The following is a 19,383-nucleotide window of genomic DNA, read 5'->3' on the forward strand; positions in this document are numbered from 1 at the left end:
CCACCGCTCGTTACCATCGCCCTTTAATCACCCGCAAGAGCAGCACTGGGGGGCAGGGGAAAAGGAGGGGGCCCCCCCCCCCGGGGGGGCAATAAATAGGGGGCGGGGAAGGGGGTGGGAGTTGGGGTACGGGGGGAGGGGGGCTACTTGAGGCAGCGCCGAAGTAGGTGGCCCCGACGTAGCCCCCGCAGCGAGCGCTGGACGTTCTGCTCGAAGAGGCGCCGGTTGCTCTGCAGCACCTCCGCCGCCTCCTTGTTCAGGGGGTCCTCGGGGTTCGGCTCCTGGGGGGGGAACCCTGATTTATTTGGGGGGGGCTGTACCCGTCAGCCTTTAACTACACCCCCCCCAAAAAAATAAGAATCTTTCAGGCACTGGAGGGAGTGGGACTGACCGCGGTATGGGGGTCCTTAGTGGGGGGCCCCCCATATTTAGTGACCCCCCCCTCAATATTCAGTGGTCCCCCCCAAATTTCATGGGATTCCTTAATGCCCCCCATACTCCTTAATGCCCCCAATACCCCCAGGACCTCTTAATGCCCCCAATATTCCTTAATGCCCCCCATATTCCTTAATGCCTCCCCATATTCCTTAATGCCCCCCATATTCCTTAATGCCCCCCAAATCCCCAGCACTTCTTAATGCCCCCCATATTCCTTAATGCCCCCCAATACCCCCAGGACCTCTTAATGCCCCCCATATTCCTTAATGCCCCCAATACCCCCAGGACCTCTTAATGCCCCCCATATTCCTTAATGCCCCCAATACCCCCAGGACCTCTTAATGCCCCCCATGTTCCTTAATGCCCCCATATTCCTTAATGCCCCCAATACCCCCAGGACCTCTTAATGCCCCCCATATTCCTTAATGCCCCCAATACCCCCAGGACCTCTTAATGCCCCCCATATTCCTTAATGCCCCCCAATACCCCCAGGACCTCTTAATGCCCCCAATATTCCTTAATGCCCCCCATATTCCTTAATGCCCCCCATACCCCCCAGGACCTCTTAATGCCCCCATGTTCCTTAATGCCCCCCATATTCCTTAATGCCCCCCAATACCCCCAGGACCTCTTAATGCCCCCCATATTCCTTAATGCCCCCAATACCCCTTAATGCCCCCCAATACCCCCAGGACTTCTTAATGCCCCCCCAATACCCCTTACTGCCCCCCAATACCCCCAGGACTTCTTAATGCCCCCCAATACCCCTTGGGACTCGCTTAATGCCCCCCATACTGCTCAATGCCCCCCGGGACACCCTAATGCCCCCCAGAGCACCCCAATACCCCCGGTACAAATTACCCCCACTAACTGCCCCCGATACCCCACTAACTGCCCCTGATACCCCCCAGTGCTCCCTGACACCCCCAAGCCCCCCATCCCCGTTGGTACCCCAAGTACCCCCCCGATACACCCCAAACCCCCCCAGTACCCACCCCCATGGGGGTATTAATGGGGGGGGGGGGTGCCCCCCGGGGGGTAGGGGGGGTTCCACAGTGGCACTGGGGTTGGGGACAGGCTGGGATGGCCCAGGACCACCCAGCGTCCCCGTGAAGTGACCAAATGTCTTCGTGGGGTGTCCTCAGGCCACCAGGGGCCACCTCAGGGTGTCTCTGGGTCACTGGGTGCCCCCCTTTGGGGTGACCCAGCATCACCAGGTGCACCCAGGAGGTGTCCCAAGGCCCCCAGGTGCACCCAGGAGGTGTCCCAAGGTCACCGGGTGCCACCTCGGGGTCTCCCAACATCACCAGGGGCTCCTAGGACATGTCCCAGGGCCACCGGGTGCCCCCAGGAGATGTCCCAAGGCCACCAGGTGCCCCCAGGAGATGTCCCAACATCACCAAGGGCCCCTAGGACATGTCCCAGGGCCACCAAGTGCTACCTTGAGGTGTCCCAACATCACCAAGGGCCCCTAGGACATGTCCCAGGGCCACCAGATGCCACCTCGAGGTGTTCCCAAGGCTACCAGGTGCCCCCAGGTGTCCCAACATCACCAGGGGCCCCTAGGACACGTCCCAGGGCCACCAACCAGGTGCCACCTCGAGGTGTCCCAAGGTGACCGGGTGCCACTGTGGGGGTCTCCCAACATCACCAAGGGCCTCTAGGACATGTCCCAGGGCCACCAGATGCCACCTCGAGGTGTCCCAAGACCACTGTGTGCACCCAGGAGATATTCCAAGGCCACCAAGGGCCCCTAGGACATGTCCCAAGGCCACCAGCTGCCTCCTCAGGGTGTCCCAAGGCCATGATGGGTGCCCCCCACCCACAGGCGCGTGTACCCCAGCGGTACTCACCAGGAAGAGGTACTGCAGGCCGTAGATGATGGAGTTTATCGTCAGGACGGGCTTCCAGTCCTCTCTGGGGACAGAGCTGGGCATCAGGGGGGACACCGGGGCCACTACAGAGGTGGCCATGGCCACCCCAAGGTGACTGTGGCCATCCCATGCCCACACTCGAGGTGCACGGGGCAACCGTTTGCCCCCTTGTCCCACCCTGCCAGGTCTCTGGGCCAGGTGGGGACCCAGATCCAGCTGTGGCCACCCCAGATGTGGCGGTGGCCACCCTGGAAGTGGCGGTGGCCACCCTGGGTGCGGCGGTGGCCCACCTGAGAATGTTGAGGCAGACGTTGCCCTCCAGGTCGATGTTGGGGTGATAAACCATCGTCTCACACTTCACCTTCGGCGGGTCGTGGGGATATCCCTGGCCGACCTGGGGGTAGGGAGCAGGCACAGCGTCACGGCTCGGCCCCCCCCATGGCCGCCGGCCACGTCTTGGTGGCTACCAGCCCCTACCCCAATCCCTAGGGTGGACATCTGATTCCTAGTCATGTCTTGGTGGTCACTGGTCTCACAGCAGTGACCACCAGCCCCTGGATCCTACCCCCAACCTGCAGTGGGGATATGTGGGTGTTTATCACGTCTTGGTGGCCGCAGGTCACGTCTTGGTGGCCGCCAGTTTCTCATCCCTACGTCAAACCACACAGCAGACGCAGCCAAAGGTCACATCTTCGTGGTCACCAAACCCCAGCTCCCATCTTCAACCCACAGAGAAGGACGCACGGCCTGGTCATGTCTTGGTGGCCACCAAGTCCCCCCACCCCATCTCCAATATAGAGAGTGAAGACATGGCCACTGGACACATCTTGGTGGCCACTAGTCCCTACCCCAACCCATGGGGTGGACACTCCAGCTACCGGTCGCATCTTGCTGGCCACCAACCCCTGGTCCCGGTCCCAACCCACATGGTGGCCACAAGTCATAGTTAGTTATATGCTGGTGGCCACAGATCAGGTTTCAGTGGCCACCTGCCTCCTGCTCCCACCCACAGGACAAGTTCATAGCTGTGGGTCCCACCTTGGTGGCCACCACCCCACTGCTGCCACCCCCAGCACCTGGGGCAGCCATGTGACCACCGGTCCCATCTTGGTGGCCCCAGGATGGGTGTTGGTGGCCATGGAATTCCCCTCGGTACAGGACTAACCTTAAAACTGAAGACGAATTTCCCTCCCTTGTAGAAGCCCTGTAGGAGAGACAGACGTCACCGGGGATGGGGACACAGGGGGGACACAAGGGACAAGGAGGGGACACAGAGAAGATGGGGACATCAAGGGGACCCCAAGGGACAAGTGGGGACAAAGAGGGGGCAGGGAAAGGATGGGGAAATGGGCAAGACCCACAGGGAAGGGGGCCACAGGGGAACCCCAAGGGACATGAGGGTCTTCTGAGGGGACACAGGGGTGACAAAGGAGGATGGGGGTCCCAGTGGGGACACAAGGACGCTGCAGGGATGGATGGGGACCCCAAAATGGGGGGGCAGGGGGATGAGACAGGGAGACAGGGGGATGGGGGGAGCCAAGAGGACACACAGGGACAGGAGGGGACAAAGGAAACGGGGGATTCCAGGGTGGGACACAGGACCCTGGGGGCAGGATGGGGGGGACCCAAGAGGGTGACAGGGGGGTGACAGGAGGGTGACAGGGGGACCCCACCTCGTCGGGGCAGATGAGGAGGCGGAAGTGCAGCAGGTCGTCCTGGTCGGAGAAGTCAATCTCACACGTCTTGGGCAGGTTCAGCTCGTTGATGTCTGGGGGGACACGGGGGGGACACGGGTGACACATGGGGACACGGCTCAGTGGGGACACAGATGAGTCGGAGGCACATGGACACATGGCTGGGGCCACCCCGAGCCCACCCCCCTGGCTGGGACATCCCAGGCCCAGCGTGGCCCTACTGGGACCAGTGTGTCCTCCCCAGTACCCTCAATTGGGCCTTACCAACTGGGTGCTACTGGGAGCAGCGTCATTTCCCCCCACCCATATTCCTAGTGGGGCCCTACTGGGACCAGTATCCCCCTGCACCCACAGAGCCACACTGGGACTAGACCTCCACCCATGCGTCCCCCGCTACTGGGACCAGTACGTTCCCCTCACCAGGGCCATACTGGGACCAGCCTGTGCCCCCCACCGGGGCCATACTGGGACCAGTACATGCCTCCTACTGGGACCAGTACGTTCCCCCCACCAGGGCCATACTGGGACCAGTACGTTCCCCCCACCAGGGCCATACTGGGACCAGCCCGTGCTGCCCGCTTAGGCCCCACCGGGCCCCGTTCCCCTCCCGTTGGGCCTCACCAGGCCCCGGCCCCCCCCAACACCCGGAGCCGGCCCTGGGCGCCTCCCCCGCGGCCGGGCCGGTCCCGGCGGGTGCCGGGGCAGGCGGGGCGGGGGCTGGGAGCCGCCAGGCCCCGGGACCGGTCACCTTTCTGGATGCGGAGCTGGGCGGCCGAGGCCTTTTTGCTGGTGCCCTTGGTGCCGCCCGCCGATTCCTCCTCCTTCTTCTGTTGCTTCAGCGAGAAGAGCTTGATCATCCTGCCGGGCCGAACCGGGCGGGGGCCGGGGGGCGGGGGCCGGGCCGGGCCCGGCGGCGGCGGGAGCCGGGCGGGGCCCCCCCCGGCGGGGAGGAGGGGGCGGGCGGCGGCGCAGGCGGCAGCGGGAGCCGGAGCGGGGAGCGGCGGCGGCTCTGAGGCGATGGGGGATCGGCGACGGCCGGCGCCGCTCGGCAACTTCCGGAAACGCTTCGGGGCTGTCCGGAAGGGGCTTCGGGGCTATCCGGAAGGGTCGGGGGAGACTTCGGCGCCCTTCGGGGCTTTCCGGAGAGGGCTCGGGCTGGCGCCGAACGCGCTTCGGCTTCTTCCGGAAGGAGAACGACTCGTTCCGGGGTCGTCCCCCGCCGCTTCGGCTCTTTCCGGAAAAGCTTTCGGCTCTTTCCGGGAGAGCTTCGGGTTCTTCCGGAAAGGGGGTGGGTTCGATGCGTTCCGCCCCGCCTCGGGTCTCTCCGGAAAGCGCCGAGTGCTGCCGAGCAGCGTCGGCTCTTTCCGGAAGTACCGCGGGTTCGGCTTTTTCCGGAGAGGGGAGTCGGGTTTCTCCGGAAGGAGAGCGGGGTGGCCGCCTTCGGCTACCCGTCGGAGAGCTTTCGGCTCCTTTCGGAAAAGCTTCGGCTCTTTCCGGAATACCTCGGCTCTTTCCGGCAGCGCACTCTCCTCCCCGCTCCCTTCGTGTCTCAACGGAAAGCGTCGGCTATTTCCGGAAGTCTCCCCACACCGCCCCCCCCCGCCCCAAACTCGGCTCTTTCCGGAAGCCTTCGGGTCTTTTCGGATTCCCCCATACTTCCACCAATCTTGCGCAGGGGGAGGAGCTTAAGGCACCGGCCCAGCCCTGCAGTGCGGTGCCAGGGAGAGGGCGGGCCTTTACCCCTGTGGGCGCCGCCATCTTTCTCATGGGCGCCGCCATCTTTATTGGGGGCATGAGATGAGGGTGGAAGGAGGGGCCCTACTGGGACCAGTTCCTCCTCCCAGAGCCTCCAGCAGGGCCATACTGGGACCAGTCTCTCCCCTCTCAGTGCTGCCAGTCCCCAGTATGGCCAGCACCAACGCAGTAGTTCCCAGTCCGGCACCAGTTTAGCTTGAGCCCCGCGCCAGCCGCTCCATCCTCCTAGGGGGCAAAAGGATGGAAGTGGGGGGGCACCAGGAGGAGACAAAATGGGGGATCCAGCCCCAAGAGGAGGGAGGAGCTCCAGGAGGCCGAGACGATGGCTTTATTTCTCCGATAGACGCAAACAGGGACACCCCCACGGGGGGGAGGGGGACAGCCGCCGTGGGGGGTGAGGGGGGACGGGGACAGCACCCCATCCCTGCTCGCGGTCCCTGGGGGCACCGGGGCAGGATCGCGGCATCAGGGCCCCAGGGAGCTGGCGGGGGGGGCCGGCGACCCTTCGGCCTCGTCCAGAGGGATGGCGGGCTCGAGGAGGAGGGCGGAGGAGAACTTGCGGTCACCGAAGGCGGCGCTGAGCCGGGCTTCGAAGAACCGCTGTAGGCCCAGGATGGACTGAACGTCCGCCTTGTCCTGGGGAGGGGGGGAAAAGAGGGGTGAGGAGGGGGGGCTCGACCCCCCCCAGCCCCCCAAAAACCCGCCCCGGGGGTGCCCCGTACCTCGGTGAGGCGGTTGAACTGCCGGATCATCCTCCAGACGTCACGGGCGAACTCCTCGGGGCAGCGGTAGTGGGGGGTGAGCTTCTCCTGCAGCTTGGCACGGATGAGGGTCAGGTCGATGGCGTCGTGGCCGGCCTGGGGAGGGGGCGGCAGCGGCAGGGGGTGAGGGATCCCAGCAGGGTGAGGGATCCCGGCGGGGGGTGAGGGATCCCCTGCCCCACACCGCAGGACTCACCGGGGAGCTGGAGAGGCGGTGGAGGGGCCGGCAGGGCTCGTGGCAGAGCAGCTCCAGCAGCACGTACTCACATTTCTGCAGGGATTTAAAGGGATCCCTCGATCCCTTCATGCACCACTGGATCCCCTGATCACTCCCCCATACCTACCTGCTGGTCCAGGTGGCAGAGTTTGTGGGGCGGCCCCTCCTCGAAGCCGTCGGCGAGGTCCTCGCTGGGGGGTGGCAGGCCCTGGCACAGCAGACACCTCCACTCGGGGCTGCGGGATCGGGCGAGGGGATCAGGTGAGGGGATCGGGCGGTCCCCCTCCTCTCCTAGCTTGTTCACTGCAGCACGGGCAGAGCCCCCGGGATTGGGGCCCAGAGCTCCCCAGGCATCTGGGATCGAGGGGGTGGGGGCAGCCATGGGGCTCAGGGACAGTGGATCCCACAGGGTTTAGATCAGCAGGGGGATTCCCACACAGATCAGAGCCAGGCAGCAAAGGATCAAGAGGAGGGGGGTCCACGATGGAGGGGGGATACCAGCTCCCAAGGGATCAAAAGAGGTCCCAATTGATCCAAGATCGATGTGTGACTCTCCCATGGATCAGGGCAGTAGATCCCCAAGGGATCTGCGTTGCTGTTTAGGCCCCCAGGTCCTTGAGGGCCTACAAGGGATCCAGGAGGGTCAGGGATGGAGGAGTAGGGCACCATGGGGCTGGACACCGCAGGTTCCCCCAGGATTTGGGATCAACAGGTAGATCCCAATGCAGATGAGGGCCAGGAGATCCCAGAGGATCTGGGCTTGAGAGGTGGGTCCCTCCATGGATGGCAGAAAGCAGAAGCCCAGGGCTCTGTGGTCAACAGCTGGACCTCCACAAGGATTGAGATGGGATCTCCAGGGATCATAGGGTGGTCCCTGTGTGGATCTGAGAGCTGGCCTGGTCCATGGGGTTGGAAAATTCCAGGGAAAAAAAAAAAAAAAAAAAACAGCAAATCCTGGGGATCCAGTAGCAACCAAGGACTGGAAAACCTGGCTGGCAGCAACTCCCTCGGAGGAAGGATCAGTGGATCCCAAAAGACACCAACAGATCCCAAGGGAGAGACATGGACTAGGGTCAAGCATCTCCCAAAGCTCCAGCAGCGGCCAATGACCTCTGGGTTGGGGAAGAACTGGATCTGGGGTGGGGGGGCAGGTAGATCCCAGAGGCCAGTGATCACTCAAGGAATCTAGTGGCACCAGAGGATCCCCCCCAAGGAATCAGGAGGCGTGGAAGCAATTCCATCCCCATCCTGGGACAAGGAAGCAAGAGATCCTATGGGAGATGAGTAGATCCTGTGAGAAATCAGCAGACTCCAAAGATCTGGTGGTTCTGGGTGATCCCTGAAGATCCGGGGAGCGGCAGATCCCCAAGATCCTCCACGATGCCATGGGGCAGTAACCCCCAGCAAGGGGGATCCCAGGGGAGAGCAGTAAATCCGGGGGGATCTAGCAGTGCCAGAGGAGCCCTAAGGGGACACGATGGAGCGGCGACCCTCAGGGCCGGGAGATCGGTGGATCCCAGGGATGTAGGGGGACCCGGGGAAATGACCAGGAGCAGCGGATCCCAGGCTGCCCAGTGGATCCCAGGCATACCTGGGGACCTCCTGGAGGGCAGGGAGGTGACAGTCGAGGTGGTAGCAGCGCTCACAACAGTCGCACATCACCACAGCACCGGCCTGGCAGCAGACGCGGCAACAAGAGACCCCGGAGCCGGGGGAGACCCCCGGGGGGGCAGATCCCAGCCCCAGCGAGGGTCCGGAGGGTCCCAGCACCCCGGGGTGCTCAGGAAGCAGCCCCACCGGCTTGGTGTCCTGGGTGTCCCCGATGGCCGCCTCCTGCTGCTCCTCCTGCGAGGGCAGGGAAGAGAGGAGTGAGACGGATGGACAGGGAGGGAGGCGGGGACGGACAGAGGGACGCCCACCTTGATGGTGAGGGTGACGGGGGGCCGCGGCTGCGCCCCCCGCTCGATGATGATGAGGCTGAAGTCCTCGGCCGAGGTGCCGGGGAAGACGCGGAAGACGGGGGGCTGCGCCGCTCCCGACAGATCCAGGTCCAGCCGCTCCAGGCTGACCCGCGGCACCTTGCGGAGGAGGGCATTCACCGGGCCCCCGGCGGGGCGGCTCCTGGGGGGCACGGGGGGGGAGGGGGGGGGTGTCAGGATTTTGGGGGACCCCCCTCAACCCTCCTGGGTAGATTTCCTTGGGGTTTGGGGTGCTGGCAGCCCCTAGTCCCTTCAGGACGGAGGTGCCAACAGGGAGGGCTGCCAGCCACCCTGCAGCACAAAGGGGACAAGGGGGACCCCAGCCACCCCCTGGCACAGGGGGACAAGACAGGGGGGACCCCAGGAACAGAGTGACAAGGCTCAGGGGAGCATTGGGTACAGGGTGACAAGGGACAGGGGTGTCCTGGTCACCCCCTGGCACACAGGAACCTAGCCACTCCCTGATACAGGGGATAAGAAGCAGGGGACCCCAGGAACAGAGTGACAGGGGACAGGGACATCGCAGACAAGGAACCCTCAGGAAGGGGGTGACAAGGGATGGGATTGGCAGGGGGTGGGTCTCGCAGCTGCCCCTGGACAGAGGTGACAAGGGTGGTCAGGGGAGCATTGGGTGCAGGGTGACAAGGAACAGGAGGGTCCCAGTCACCTGTGGGTACCGGGGGACAAGGGCAAGGCACAAGGGACAGGGTTACCCCAGGCCCGGGGCTCCATCTTCCGCCCCCTCAACTCGCTGTCAGAATGGAGGTGCCCTGACTCCCCCACCCCCCACCCCCCCTCAGGCCCTCGTCATTACCGCTTAACGAGCAGCTTCTTAACAAACTTCTCCTCCCCAGGAGGATTAACGTGTTTTCTCCTGTATAACAAGATCATCAGGGCACCCTGGGGGGCCCCAGGCAGCCCCCCAAGCCCCAAAATTGTGTTCCTCCCAGCTGGGAGACCTCCCGGGATGGAGCCCCGCTACACAGGGACAATGACAGGGACACAGCGGCCCTGTCCCCTGTCCTCCGTGCCTGGGTATGGAGTGACAGGGGACATGGGGGACTGGGGCCACCCCAGGGGATGAGGTGACAAGGGTGGGGGGACCCTGGGTATGGGGTGAGAAGGTGTCCCTGCCACCCCCTGGACACGGGGTGACAAGGCATAGGGTCCCTGGTGTGGGGTGACAAGGAAAGGAGGTCCCACGTAGGGAGTGACAAGGGACAGTGCTGCCTAAGCCACCCCCGGGCACACTGTGACGGGGTCCCAGGTACAGGGTGACACAGGACAACTATGTGGGGGGGTTCAAAGCCACCCCCCAAGGCACAGGGTGACAAGGGCCAGCAGATCCCCAGGGACAAGGGGACAAGGGGTTCTGCCACGCTCACCTCTTCACTCCTGTGACAGCAGCTTCGGGGGGGCTGTTGGCTGCTGAGAAAAAACCCACATCAGGGGCCTTCCTGCCCTCCCTCATCCTCCTCCCACCCTCCCAGGTCCCCCCGTGTCACCCCCCCACTCACCAAGCTCAGCACCCGCAGCCATGTCCCCGGGGCTCTCGGCCATCTGTGGGTAAAGGTGGGGAGGGGACAGGTCGGGGCAGCCCAGCCCCTCATCCCCCAGGGGAAACTGAGGCAGGGTGGGCATCCCCAGCTCCCCACAACCACTCTGTGGGATACTGGGGTTCCCCTGCCCCTCCTCAGCCCTGATTTGGGGTCCCACCGGGGGCTGCAGAAGGGGGCCGGGGGCATATTGCCCTTTGCTCACCACCGTGGCTTGCAGGGGGCCCTGGAGAAGAGATTGGCGGGGGTCCATTACCAGGGGGGCACCCACGGGTACAAGACCTGTCCCCCCCCCCCCAAAAAACACACACCCCTACCCCCCTGGAGGTACCTGCGAGACACCCACGGCAGGGCTGGGGCCACGGGGGCTGGCAGCCGGCGGCTGGGGGCTGAGGGAGGGCGGGGGGAGGCTCTGCTCCGAGATGATGGTGCCTGCGAGGGGGGTGAGTGGTGTCAGGGGGGGCCCGGGTGTCCCCAGGGGTGTCCCCTCCCCGGGGGCTCACCAAAGCTCTCGGCGCTCTTGGTCCAGGCGTTGAGGTCCCACTGGAATTTCATGTCACCCTGTGGCTCCACGGGGTCCACGATCATCTTGAGGGCGCGGTGGAGCTGGAAGTAGATCTGGGGGGCGCAGGGGAGAGGGGGGGACTCGTCACAACCGGGAGACCTCATCGGGGATACGCGTGACAGCATCCTAGGGGTGGTTGTCACAACGCGGGAAGCCCAAGGGGAAACGTGGCAGCATCCCAGAGACACCCATCATATCGTGGGGACCCTGAGGGGACACATAGCAGCATGCTGGGGACACTTGCTGCATCACAGGGACCTCGAGGGGACATGCGGCAGTGTCCCAGGGCAGCTGTCACAACATGGGGACCCCGAGGGGACACATGGCAGCGCCCCAGAGATACCCATCATATCGTGGGGACCCTGCGGGGACACATAGCAGCACCCCAAGGGCACTGGTCACATCATGGTGACCCAAAGGGGACACATGACAGCGCTCTGGTGCACCCACTGTGCCACAAGGACCCCGAGGGGACACATGGCAGCAGCCCAGGGGCAGCCATAATGCCACTGGGACCCCGAAGGGACCCGCTGCAGCACCCATCACACCATGGGAACTGCAATGGGACCCACTGCATCACCCATGATGTCACAGGGACCCCAAGGGGACCCAACGTGTCACCCGTCACATCACAGGGACTTTGAGACTTGCTGTGGATACCCCCCGGCAGGGGGGCTCCCATTACAGCATGGGGACCCCCAGGGGACCCAGCATGCCCCAGGGACCCCGCTGCAGCACCCTGGGGACACGCAGCCACAGGGACACGGACGGGGAGGCAGCAGGGGACATGGGGCACCCTGGGGAGGCTGAGGGGGAGCTGGGGACAAACCACTCCTCAGGAGACAATCTTCTGACCCCGCTTCACCCCACGTCCCCCCAAAACAGGGGACCCAGAAGAAAGCAGATCCCAAGCTGAGACACAACACAGCTCGGGGCTTGGCTTCACTCTCCAGCACCCGCTTCCCCACGGGTCCCAGAGAACAGTCACAGTGACAGGGGAACCGACGGTCCCCAACTACCGGTCACAGGGGGGTCCCTGCCCAAGGTGAGGGGTTTAGGGGTGTCTGCGAGGGCGTTTCGGCCCCTCGGCATCTCACCAACTTCTTGGAGAGCAGCAGAGCGGTGCTGTTGTCGCTCTCCAGGGCCCAGGAGGCGAAGCGGAGGATGTGCTCCTGGTGCCGCTGCAGCTTGGTCATGGCCCAGTGCTGCCGCTCCAGCTTCTCCTGCTGCCCCTCCGTCACCCTCTGTGAGGAGGGGGACAATGCCACCTCAGGGCAGAGGGACGGTGACAGGAGAAGCACTGACAATGCGTCACCACCCGGCTCACCTGGGCGTCGCTCACCAGCACCTTGCCGCGCTTGTTGAGCTCCTTCATGATCTGGAGGATGGCCATCTTCACGTCCACCTGCACCCGCTTCTGCACGTCCGTCACCTGGCGGATGCTGCCCGCAGAGGAGGGAAGGGGTGAGGGGGGGGAAATGCCCCCGTCGGGGGCAGATAATTGCCCCACGGGGGGGGGCAAGCGGGGCACGTACAAGCTGCGCACTTCCTTGGTGGAGCGCTGCAGGCTGGCGTGTTTGTCACCCAGGCGCTTCACCAGTGTCGCCAGCATCTTCCGCTGGTTCCTCACCGCATCCTCCAGGAACTGGTACCTGCAGGGGCAGGGAAAAAGGGGGTCGCAACAGGGCTGGGGGGGGCTGCGAGCCCCAGAATGCCCCGAGGGGTGCAGCCCCTGACACCAGCGACCCATGGCAGGGGGCCAAAATAGCCCCCACAGAGACCCCCCCGACTCCTGGAGCCACTGGAGAAGGGAACCAATTTGAATGAGTTAACCCACTCAATTCTTAAATAACTTCCTCGTTAACTTGTTAGACAATAATCAAGTTAATGTCAGTTAAGGAGCTGGCCGAGCTAACAAACTCGTCAGCCACAGAACGTTAACTTAGTTATTTACTTTAACTGAATTAGATCTTATGCATCAAAAATGCTTTTAATAAAACAAATCAATCAGGTAAGTAACCTAACTAGATACCTGCTTGGATAACCAGATAATGAATTAGTTATCGATTCAACCAGGAAATTTAACCAGTCTGAGAGCAAAACCAGGCTATTAAAAAAAAAAATTAGTTAAAAAAAAATCAAGCTAATTGAAATAACTGAGAAGGTAATTAAATTGAGTTTTCAGGACTAGCAAATTAGATATCTCCAATCCCTTAAAACCTAAAAGCAATTTGAGCCCCTCAAACCAACCACTCCACTAATTAACAAAGTAATTAATCAGATAACATACCGATCTGGTTAAAAACAAAAATTAACCAAAATTAACTAATCGTCTACTCAGTCAATCCCTTCAGTAGTTGGCCAACTAATAACTAATGCGCTTCACTTTTAAAATCAATAACTAATTGATAAAAATAATTAGCCTGCAGGCTAACTTCAGTTCTCTTCCAATAACTAGTTAATCAGCTTAATTAGTTATCTACCTTCTTAGATACTCATTAAAAACACATTTAAGGTGCTGCAGGTGACCTTTCCAGTCAATAAATAAATTTGATCAGTCATCTGACTTGCCCCAGATCACTGTTTTTAAGGGATAACGAGCAGGATAACTGATCCAAGCAATAATTAGCCATGAAAAAATTAATTTATATTAAATTAATTACTGCCGGTGCCTACTCACTGGTGGTCCTTGTGCGCGTTGAGCTGGCAGTCACGGCAGGTGAGCGTGTCGCACGTGTCGCAGAAGAGCACCAGCGGCTCGTGCTTGTGCACGGAGCAGTACACGGCACGCTCCCCCTCCTTCGCCTTGCCGCTGTCTGTGGGAAACACAGTATGACACCACCATGATGTCACCACGATGTCACCGGCACCCAGTGGGACCCGCTGACAGAGTAAGTGTCCCTGCGGGACAGGCACGGCCACCGCGGCGGCACCTCCAGACGTGCCCAGGGATGCGCCAGCCACAAGGTCACCGTCTCGGAAAGGGTGGTGACAGCGCGGTGACAAGGACGGTGACAGCGCGGTGACAAGGACGGTGACAGCGCGGTGACAAGGACGGACCTGTGGCCCGGACCGTGTGGTCCTTGGTGTACTTGACGCGCTGGTGGGCCTCCACACAGGTCTCACAGAGCGGCTCCGAGCACTCCACGCAGTAGCTGGTGGCCAGCGCGTTGTCCTCGCAGCTGGTGCAGCACTGCGGGACAAGAGACACGGTGTGGGGACACCAGGCCCACCCAGCTGCGGGGAGCTCGCTTCACCCTAATTACTCATTAATTAAGCATTAACGATGCGTTACCTGACTTGACCCCTGGCTGGTGGCAGCCGCCTCGGCCCCGCTGTCCCTCAGGAAGTAGTTCTCCACGACATCCTTCAGGTGACACTGGTGTTTGCAGATGGGGCAGTCGACCACTGTGGGGAGAGAAGCGGTGGGGGGGATGTCAAGGGGGGCCCAGGGTCACCCAAACCCCGGTCACCACCGTTTGTCACTAGAGAGTCTCCTCATGGACCCACACGGTGCCTTGTGCCTGCCAAAAACGTGGTGGCTCGTTAGCAGGGTGAGCCGCTAACGGGCTCCGGTGGAGAAGGAAGAAACCAGAAGATGCTGGGTCCTGACGGTCACGTGCAGACCTTGGAGACCTCCAAAACTGGAGCCCCACCATGCCCCCAACGCTGTCCCTGATGTCATCGCAGAGGGGACAGCACCTCAGGGGGTCCCTGCTCCCAAAGCAGGTCCAGCATTGGCACAGGTCACCTATGGCTTGGTCAGCCAAACTGCCGGGTAGGGAAGTTTCTCCCAATATCCACCGCAAACCTCCACGGTCGCTGCCTCTTGCTCAGCTCCGTCATCCACCTTCGCAGCAGCCGCTGATTTACCCTTCCTCCTCCTCCTCGCCTCGGGAGGCGGCACAGCAACGGTTGAGATGTTATCTGCCACAGACGCGGCCAGAGGATGCGGTGCTTTTGATCTCTCCAGAAGCCTCCCCGCCGAGGTGGAGGGGTGCGGAGATGGCAATAAGGAGCCGCAGCGGTGGCAACCGCCAGGAACGGGGTCAGAGTGTCCCCCCTGGGGTAGGACAACCCCATGGCAGGAAGGACCCAGGGGTCCGGGTGGGGTCGGAGCAGCCGTAGGGCAGCTGGGGGCTGCCCAGAATGACAAACTGGGGGGTGAAGGAGGCTACCAAGCACAGGAGGCTTGCAGAGACCCCACAGACCACTCCACATCCAGCCAAAGCCCCACACACGATGACCCATGCAGGAAGCTCCGGGAGAAGCTAAAGGTGTCGACAGCACCCCAGCTGCTTCACCCACGGGTCCGCTTGCACCCCCCAGCAGGGCTCGGATCCCACACCACCCTCAAAACGCCCTCGCAGGCGCCCAGGCCCACCCTGATCCCTCTTCACACCCTCACAGGACTGTTTGTGCCACCCTACCTGCCCGTACGCCCTCCCCGGCCTTGCACACACACACGCACCCCCCTCGCACGGCTCTTGGCCCCGCTGGCGCATCTCGGCCCCACCCTCCCACCCCTCTACAGCCTTCCACGACCCCCCCTTCCACAGCCTTGTACGCTCCCCCCTTTAGCTGGGCCTCACACGGTCCTTCCCCCTCCATGGCAGGGCTCCCTCGCCCCCGTTAACACACCTTGACACCCCCCCCGCTAAGGTGCCCTCGCCTCACCTGGTCCATCCGGGGTGGGGGCGGCGGCAGGGCCCGGCGCGGCCCGCAGGCACTCCCGGCAGACCGAGTGGAGGCAGGGCAGCAGCCGCGGTTCCCGCTCGGCCCTCAGCCGCTCCCGGCAGACGCCACAACGCTCCAGCAGGTCCAGCGAGTCCGGTCGCCTCCCGGCGGGGCCGGCCGCCTCCACCGCCGGGCCTGACATGGCGGCCGCTGCCCCCCTCAGCCCCCTCACCAGGAGGCTCGCGAGTCCCCCGCCGGCTGCGCGCGCAGGAGCCGCCTCCTCCTCCGGGAGCAGCCAGTCAGCGCCCGCCGTGCGCCGAGGAGGCGGGGACTATATGAGATTGACAGGGCGGGAAGGCAATGGGAGGTGCAGGCGGACCGGGAAGGCGGGACCAGCATCTAGAGAGAGGCGGGAAGGAGCCGCCGGCACGTGAGCGGCGCGGGGGTGGAGTTAAAGGGGACGGACCAATCACCTCACTCAGTGGGTGGAGTCCACACCTTATTAAGCCAATAGGCATCTGGAGAGCGCGGACTGACAGCTCATGCATCTAATCCGCTTCTTCCAAGCGTTCCACCCCCAGGGTGGGAGGGCGAATATGGTCTGGAAGCCAAGAGGGCGTTCAGGCGCTGGACCAACCAGCGGTCGAATCAGCTCAGAAAAGGCGGTGACTTTTAAGATGGACGTTGCACTTAGCCAATCGTCATCCACACTGCTCGGGGAGGCGGGGAAGAGGCTCTGATCGACAGCTCAGCGAACCAATCACCTTTGCAAGTACCTCAGCATCCCTAGAGCCGGTCCGGAGTCACTCCGGTTCGGCTGAGGTGGGCGGGGGTATGGGTGGGGGTCCCGGGGGAGGGAGGAGGCCCCCACCTCGGGGGTCTCAGGGCAAGACTGGGATGGGGGAAGGATGCAGAGTGGGTGTTGATGGCGGCCCAGGGCTGGGCCTGGGTGTGGGCTCAGAGCGGGATATGGGGCTGGCCTTGGGCTGGTCCTGGATGCGGCCCTGGGCTTGGGTTTGGGTCTGGGCCTGGGTGTGGGTGCAGGCCTGGGGCAAGGCCCAGCTCTGAGCGTGGTTATGCCAGGGCTTGGCTGTCAGCCTGGGGCTGGACTGGGGCCTAAGCTCAGCCCTGGCTCTGGGCAAGGACCCGCTCAAGGGCTGGTCTTGGGCCGGGGCTGAGGCCCAGGTGTAAGGCTGGTTGTGGGCAAGGGCCTAAGGCCAGAACCTGGCTCTAGGTTGTGGTGTGAGCCAGACCTGGGCCCGAGTCCCTGGTGTCAGCCCGAAATCACCACCCTCCCTCAGAGCTAGCCCTCAACCATGCCAGGACCGGCCTGGACAGCCCCGATTCGGCTCCCTCAGCCCCCCGTCCTGCCCCGGCAACCCCATCCAACACCCCCTGGGCTACCCCCAAGCCTCCTGCGCTTCCCTCCACCCACCCATCTCATTCCGCCCCATGTTTTTGCTTCTCAGTCAGTTTAACGCCCGATTTTACCCCCAGAGGAGAAACCTGAGTCTCCAAGGGGGCTTTGAGGTCCCCAGACCCATGTGCAAGTGAGTAAAAACACCTTAAAAATACTTAACTTCACCACTGGAGAGGATGACTTAAAGCCAAAGCTGGGGGAAAGTTACGGGGGGGTCGTATAGGTGTTTGGGGGGCCCAGGGCGGCAGAGCGGGGGCAAACTGGGCCAAACTGGGGCTCCCCTCACTACCCATGGGGGTAAATATCTCCCGTGCCCTCCCAAAAGCACCCAAATTTTGGCTGGTTTAATGACCCGCCGGGAGGCTTGGGGGGAGCCCCGAAACTGCGGGGGTGACTGGACCCACCCCGACACAAGATGGGGTCTGTCTGAATCCCTTCCCCCATTCCTAGTTTGGGGGGGGGGGGGTTCCACTCCCCAATTCCCAGTTTGGGTGCTTCTCCCCTCTCCCATTCCCAGTTGGGGTGCTTCTCCCCTCCTCCATTCCCAGTTTGAGGGGGGGGTTCCTCTCCTTCATTCCCAGTTTGGGAAGGGTTTCGCTCTTCCCAACTCCCAGTTTGGGCGGGGGGGGGGCGGGTCCCTGCTCACACCCCCTCCACCTTTCCCAGTTTGGGAGCCTCTCTCCCAGTTTGGGAGCCTCTCTCCCAGTTTGGGGCCTTCCTGCCTGTCCCCCATCCCCAGTCCATGGAGGGGGGGTCTCCCCCTCCTCACCCCGCCATGGGGGCCCTCTCGGGTGTCCCCGGGGCCTGTGTCATGTGTCACCTGTAGGTGTCCCCACCCTGCACCAATGGGGATCTGGCACCCAACTGGGAGCTACTGGGGGAGGATGGGGGACCCCTATGGGTGCTGAGACACTGAGTCACCTCCTGCCCTGGGGTGGGGACACCCACGTGGGTGTCCTCGGCACGGTGACACCCCTCCTAGGTGTCCCCAGAGTGGTGACATGTCCCGGGGATGGGGACATCCCTCCTGGGTGTCCCTGGGGTGCTGGCACCCATGTGGGGTGGGGACACCGACGACAGGGCCCTGGTACCGACCCCACGGGGGGGGCGGGGCGCCCCCGGTACCGCCCCTCCGGTACCGCCCGTCCCCCCCCCCCGTTCGTCCCCCCGGTGCCGCCCCGGCCCCCTCGGCTCCCCCCGGGTCCCCCCGGCTCTCCCGGTCCCTCCTTGGTGCCTCCCGGTCCCCCCGGTACGGGCGGGGCGCGCCCCCCCCCTTTTCCGCCCCTCCCGCCAGCTCGGCCCGACCCGGGGCAGGGCCCGCCGGAGGTACTGGGACGGGGGGGGGGGGGACACGGACGACACTGGGAGAGATGGGAGGGACTGGGAGCACTAAGGGGGCACTGGGAGAGCTGGGGAGGCTGGGGGGTGGACACTGGGGGGCACCAGGGGGTTACTGGGAGTGCTGGGGGCAGAACTGGGAGCACTAAGGGGGCACTGGGAGAGCTGGGGAGGCTGGGGGGTGGACACTGGGGGCACCAGGGGGTTACTGGGAGTGCTGGAGGGGGACTGGGAGTGCTGGGGGGCAGAACTGGGAGCACTAAGGGGGCACTGGGAGAGCTGGGGAGGCTGGGGGGTGGACACTGGGGGCACCAGGGGTTACTGGGAGTGCTGGAGGGGGACTGGGAGTGCTGGGGGGCAGAACTGGGAGCACTAAGGGGGCACTGGGAGAGCTGGGGAGGCTGGGGGGTGGACACTGGGGGCACCAGGGGGTTACTGGGAGTGCTGGGGGGCAGAACTGGGAGCACTAAGGGGGCACTGGGAGAGCTGGGGAGGCTGGGGGTGGACACTGGGGGGCACCAGGGGTTACTGGGAGTGCTGGAGGGGGACTGGGAGTGCTGGGGGAAAGAACTGGGAGCACTAAGGGGGCACTGGGAGAGCTGGGGAGGCTGGGGGGTGGACACTGGGGGCACCAGGGGGTTACTGGGAGTGCTGGAGGGGGACTGGGAGTGCTGGGGGCAGAACTGGGAGCACTAAGGGGGCACTGGGAGAGCTGGGGAGGCTGGGGGGTGGACACTGGGGGGCACCAGGGGGTTACTGGGAGTGCTGGAGGGGGACTGGGAGTGCTGGGGGGCAGAACTGGGAGCACTAAGGGGGCACTGGGAGAGCTGGGGAGGCTGGGGGTGGACACTGGGGGCACCAGGGGGTTACTGGGAGTGCTGGGGGGCAGAACTGGGAGCACTAAGGGGGCACTGGGAGAGCTGGGGAGGCTGGGGGGTGGACACTGGGGGCACCAGGGGGTTACTGGGAGTGCTGGAGGGGGACTGGGAGTGCTGGGGGCAGAACTGGGAGCACTAAGGGGGCACTGGGAGAGCTGGGGAGGCTGGGGGGTGGACACTGGGGGGCACCAGGGGGTTACTGGGAGTGCTGGGGGCAGAACTGGGAGCACT

General features: G+C 63.5%; 2 protein-coding genes across 21 annotated transcripts; both read right to left on the bottom strand.

Moving 5' to 3' along the window:
* Positions 1 to 129: 129 nt before the first annotated feature.
* On the bottom strand, positions 130 to 5,502 carry UBE2M (ubiquitin conjugating enzyme E2 M). Its single transcript, XM_072847634.1, has 6 exons — positions 4,755 to 5,502; positions 3,986 to 4,080; positions 3,478 to 3,516; positions 2,603 to 2,706; positions 2,292 to 2,355; positions 130 to 281 (listed from the first exon to the last, which is right to left on the bottom strand). Exons 1-6 carry the CDS (start codon positions 4,861 to 4,863, stop codon positions 144 to 146), a joined length of 549 nt encoding a protein of 182 aa, XP_072703735.1. The 5' UTR covers positions 4,864 to 5,502; the 3' UTR covers positions 130 to 143.
* A 566-nt stretch (positions 5,503 to 6,068) lies between these two features.
* TRIM28 (tripartite motif containing 28) lies at positions 6,069 to 15,786 on the bottom strand. Of its 20 annotated transcripts, none has more exons than XM_072847603.1 (19): positions 15,517 to 15,786; positions 14,135 to 14,247; positions 13,900 to 14,032; positions 13,520 to 13,655; positions 12,375 to 12,491; positions 12,167 to 12,281; positions 11,937 to 12,083; positions 10,778 to 10,892; positions 10,606 to 10,706; positions 10,480 to 10,500; positions 10,236 to 10,278; positions 10,104 to 10,143; positions 9,533 to 9,592; positions 8,659 to 8,860; positions 8,331 to 8,584; positions 6,867 to 6,975; positions 6,719 to 6,793; positions 6,484 to 6,618; positions 6,069 to 6,397 (listed from the first exon to the last, which is right to left on the bottom strand). In XM_072847603.1, the coding sequence occupies exons 1-19, from the start codon at positions 15,716 to 15,718 to the stop codon at positions 6,227 to 6,229; spliced, it is 2,289 nt and encodes a 762-aa protein (XP_072703704.1). In that variant the 5' UTR covers positions 15,719 to 15,786; the 3' UTR covers positions 6,069 to 6,226. The 20 variants fall into 20 exon arrangements, with proteins under 20 accessions (XP_072703704.1, XP_072703703.1, XP_072703706.1 ...); XM_072847602.1 differs by having other exon boundaries at positions 10,104 to 10,146; XM_072847605.1 differs by lacking the exon at positions 10,480 to 10,500.
* Positions 15,787 to 19,383: the final 3,597 nt, after the last annotated feature.

The sequence above is a fragment of the Ciconia boyciana genome, chromosome 28, assembly GCF_034638445.1.
Source record: "Ciconia boyciana chromosome 28, ASM3463844v1, whole genome shotgun sequence".
Taxonomy (NCBI): domain Eukaryota; kingdom Metazoa; phylum Chordata; class Aves; order Ciconiiformes; family Ciconiidae; genus Ciconia; species Ciconia boyciana.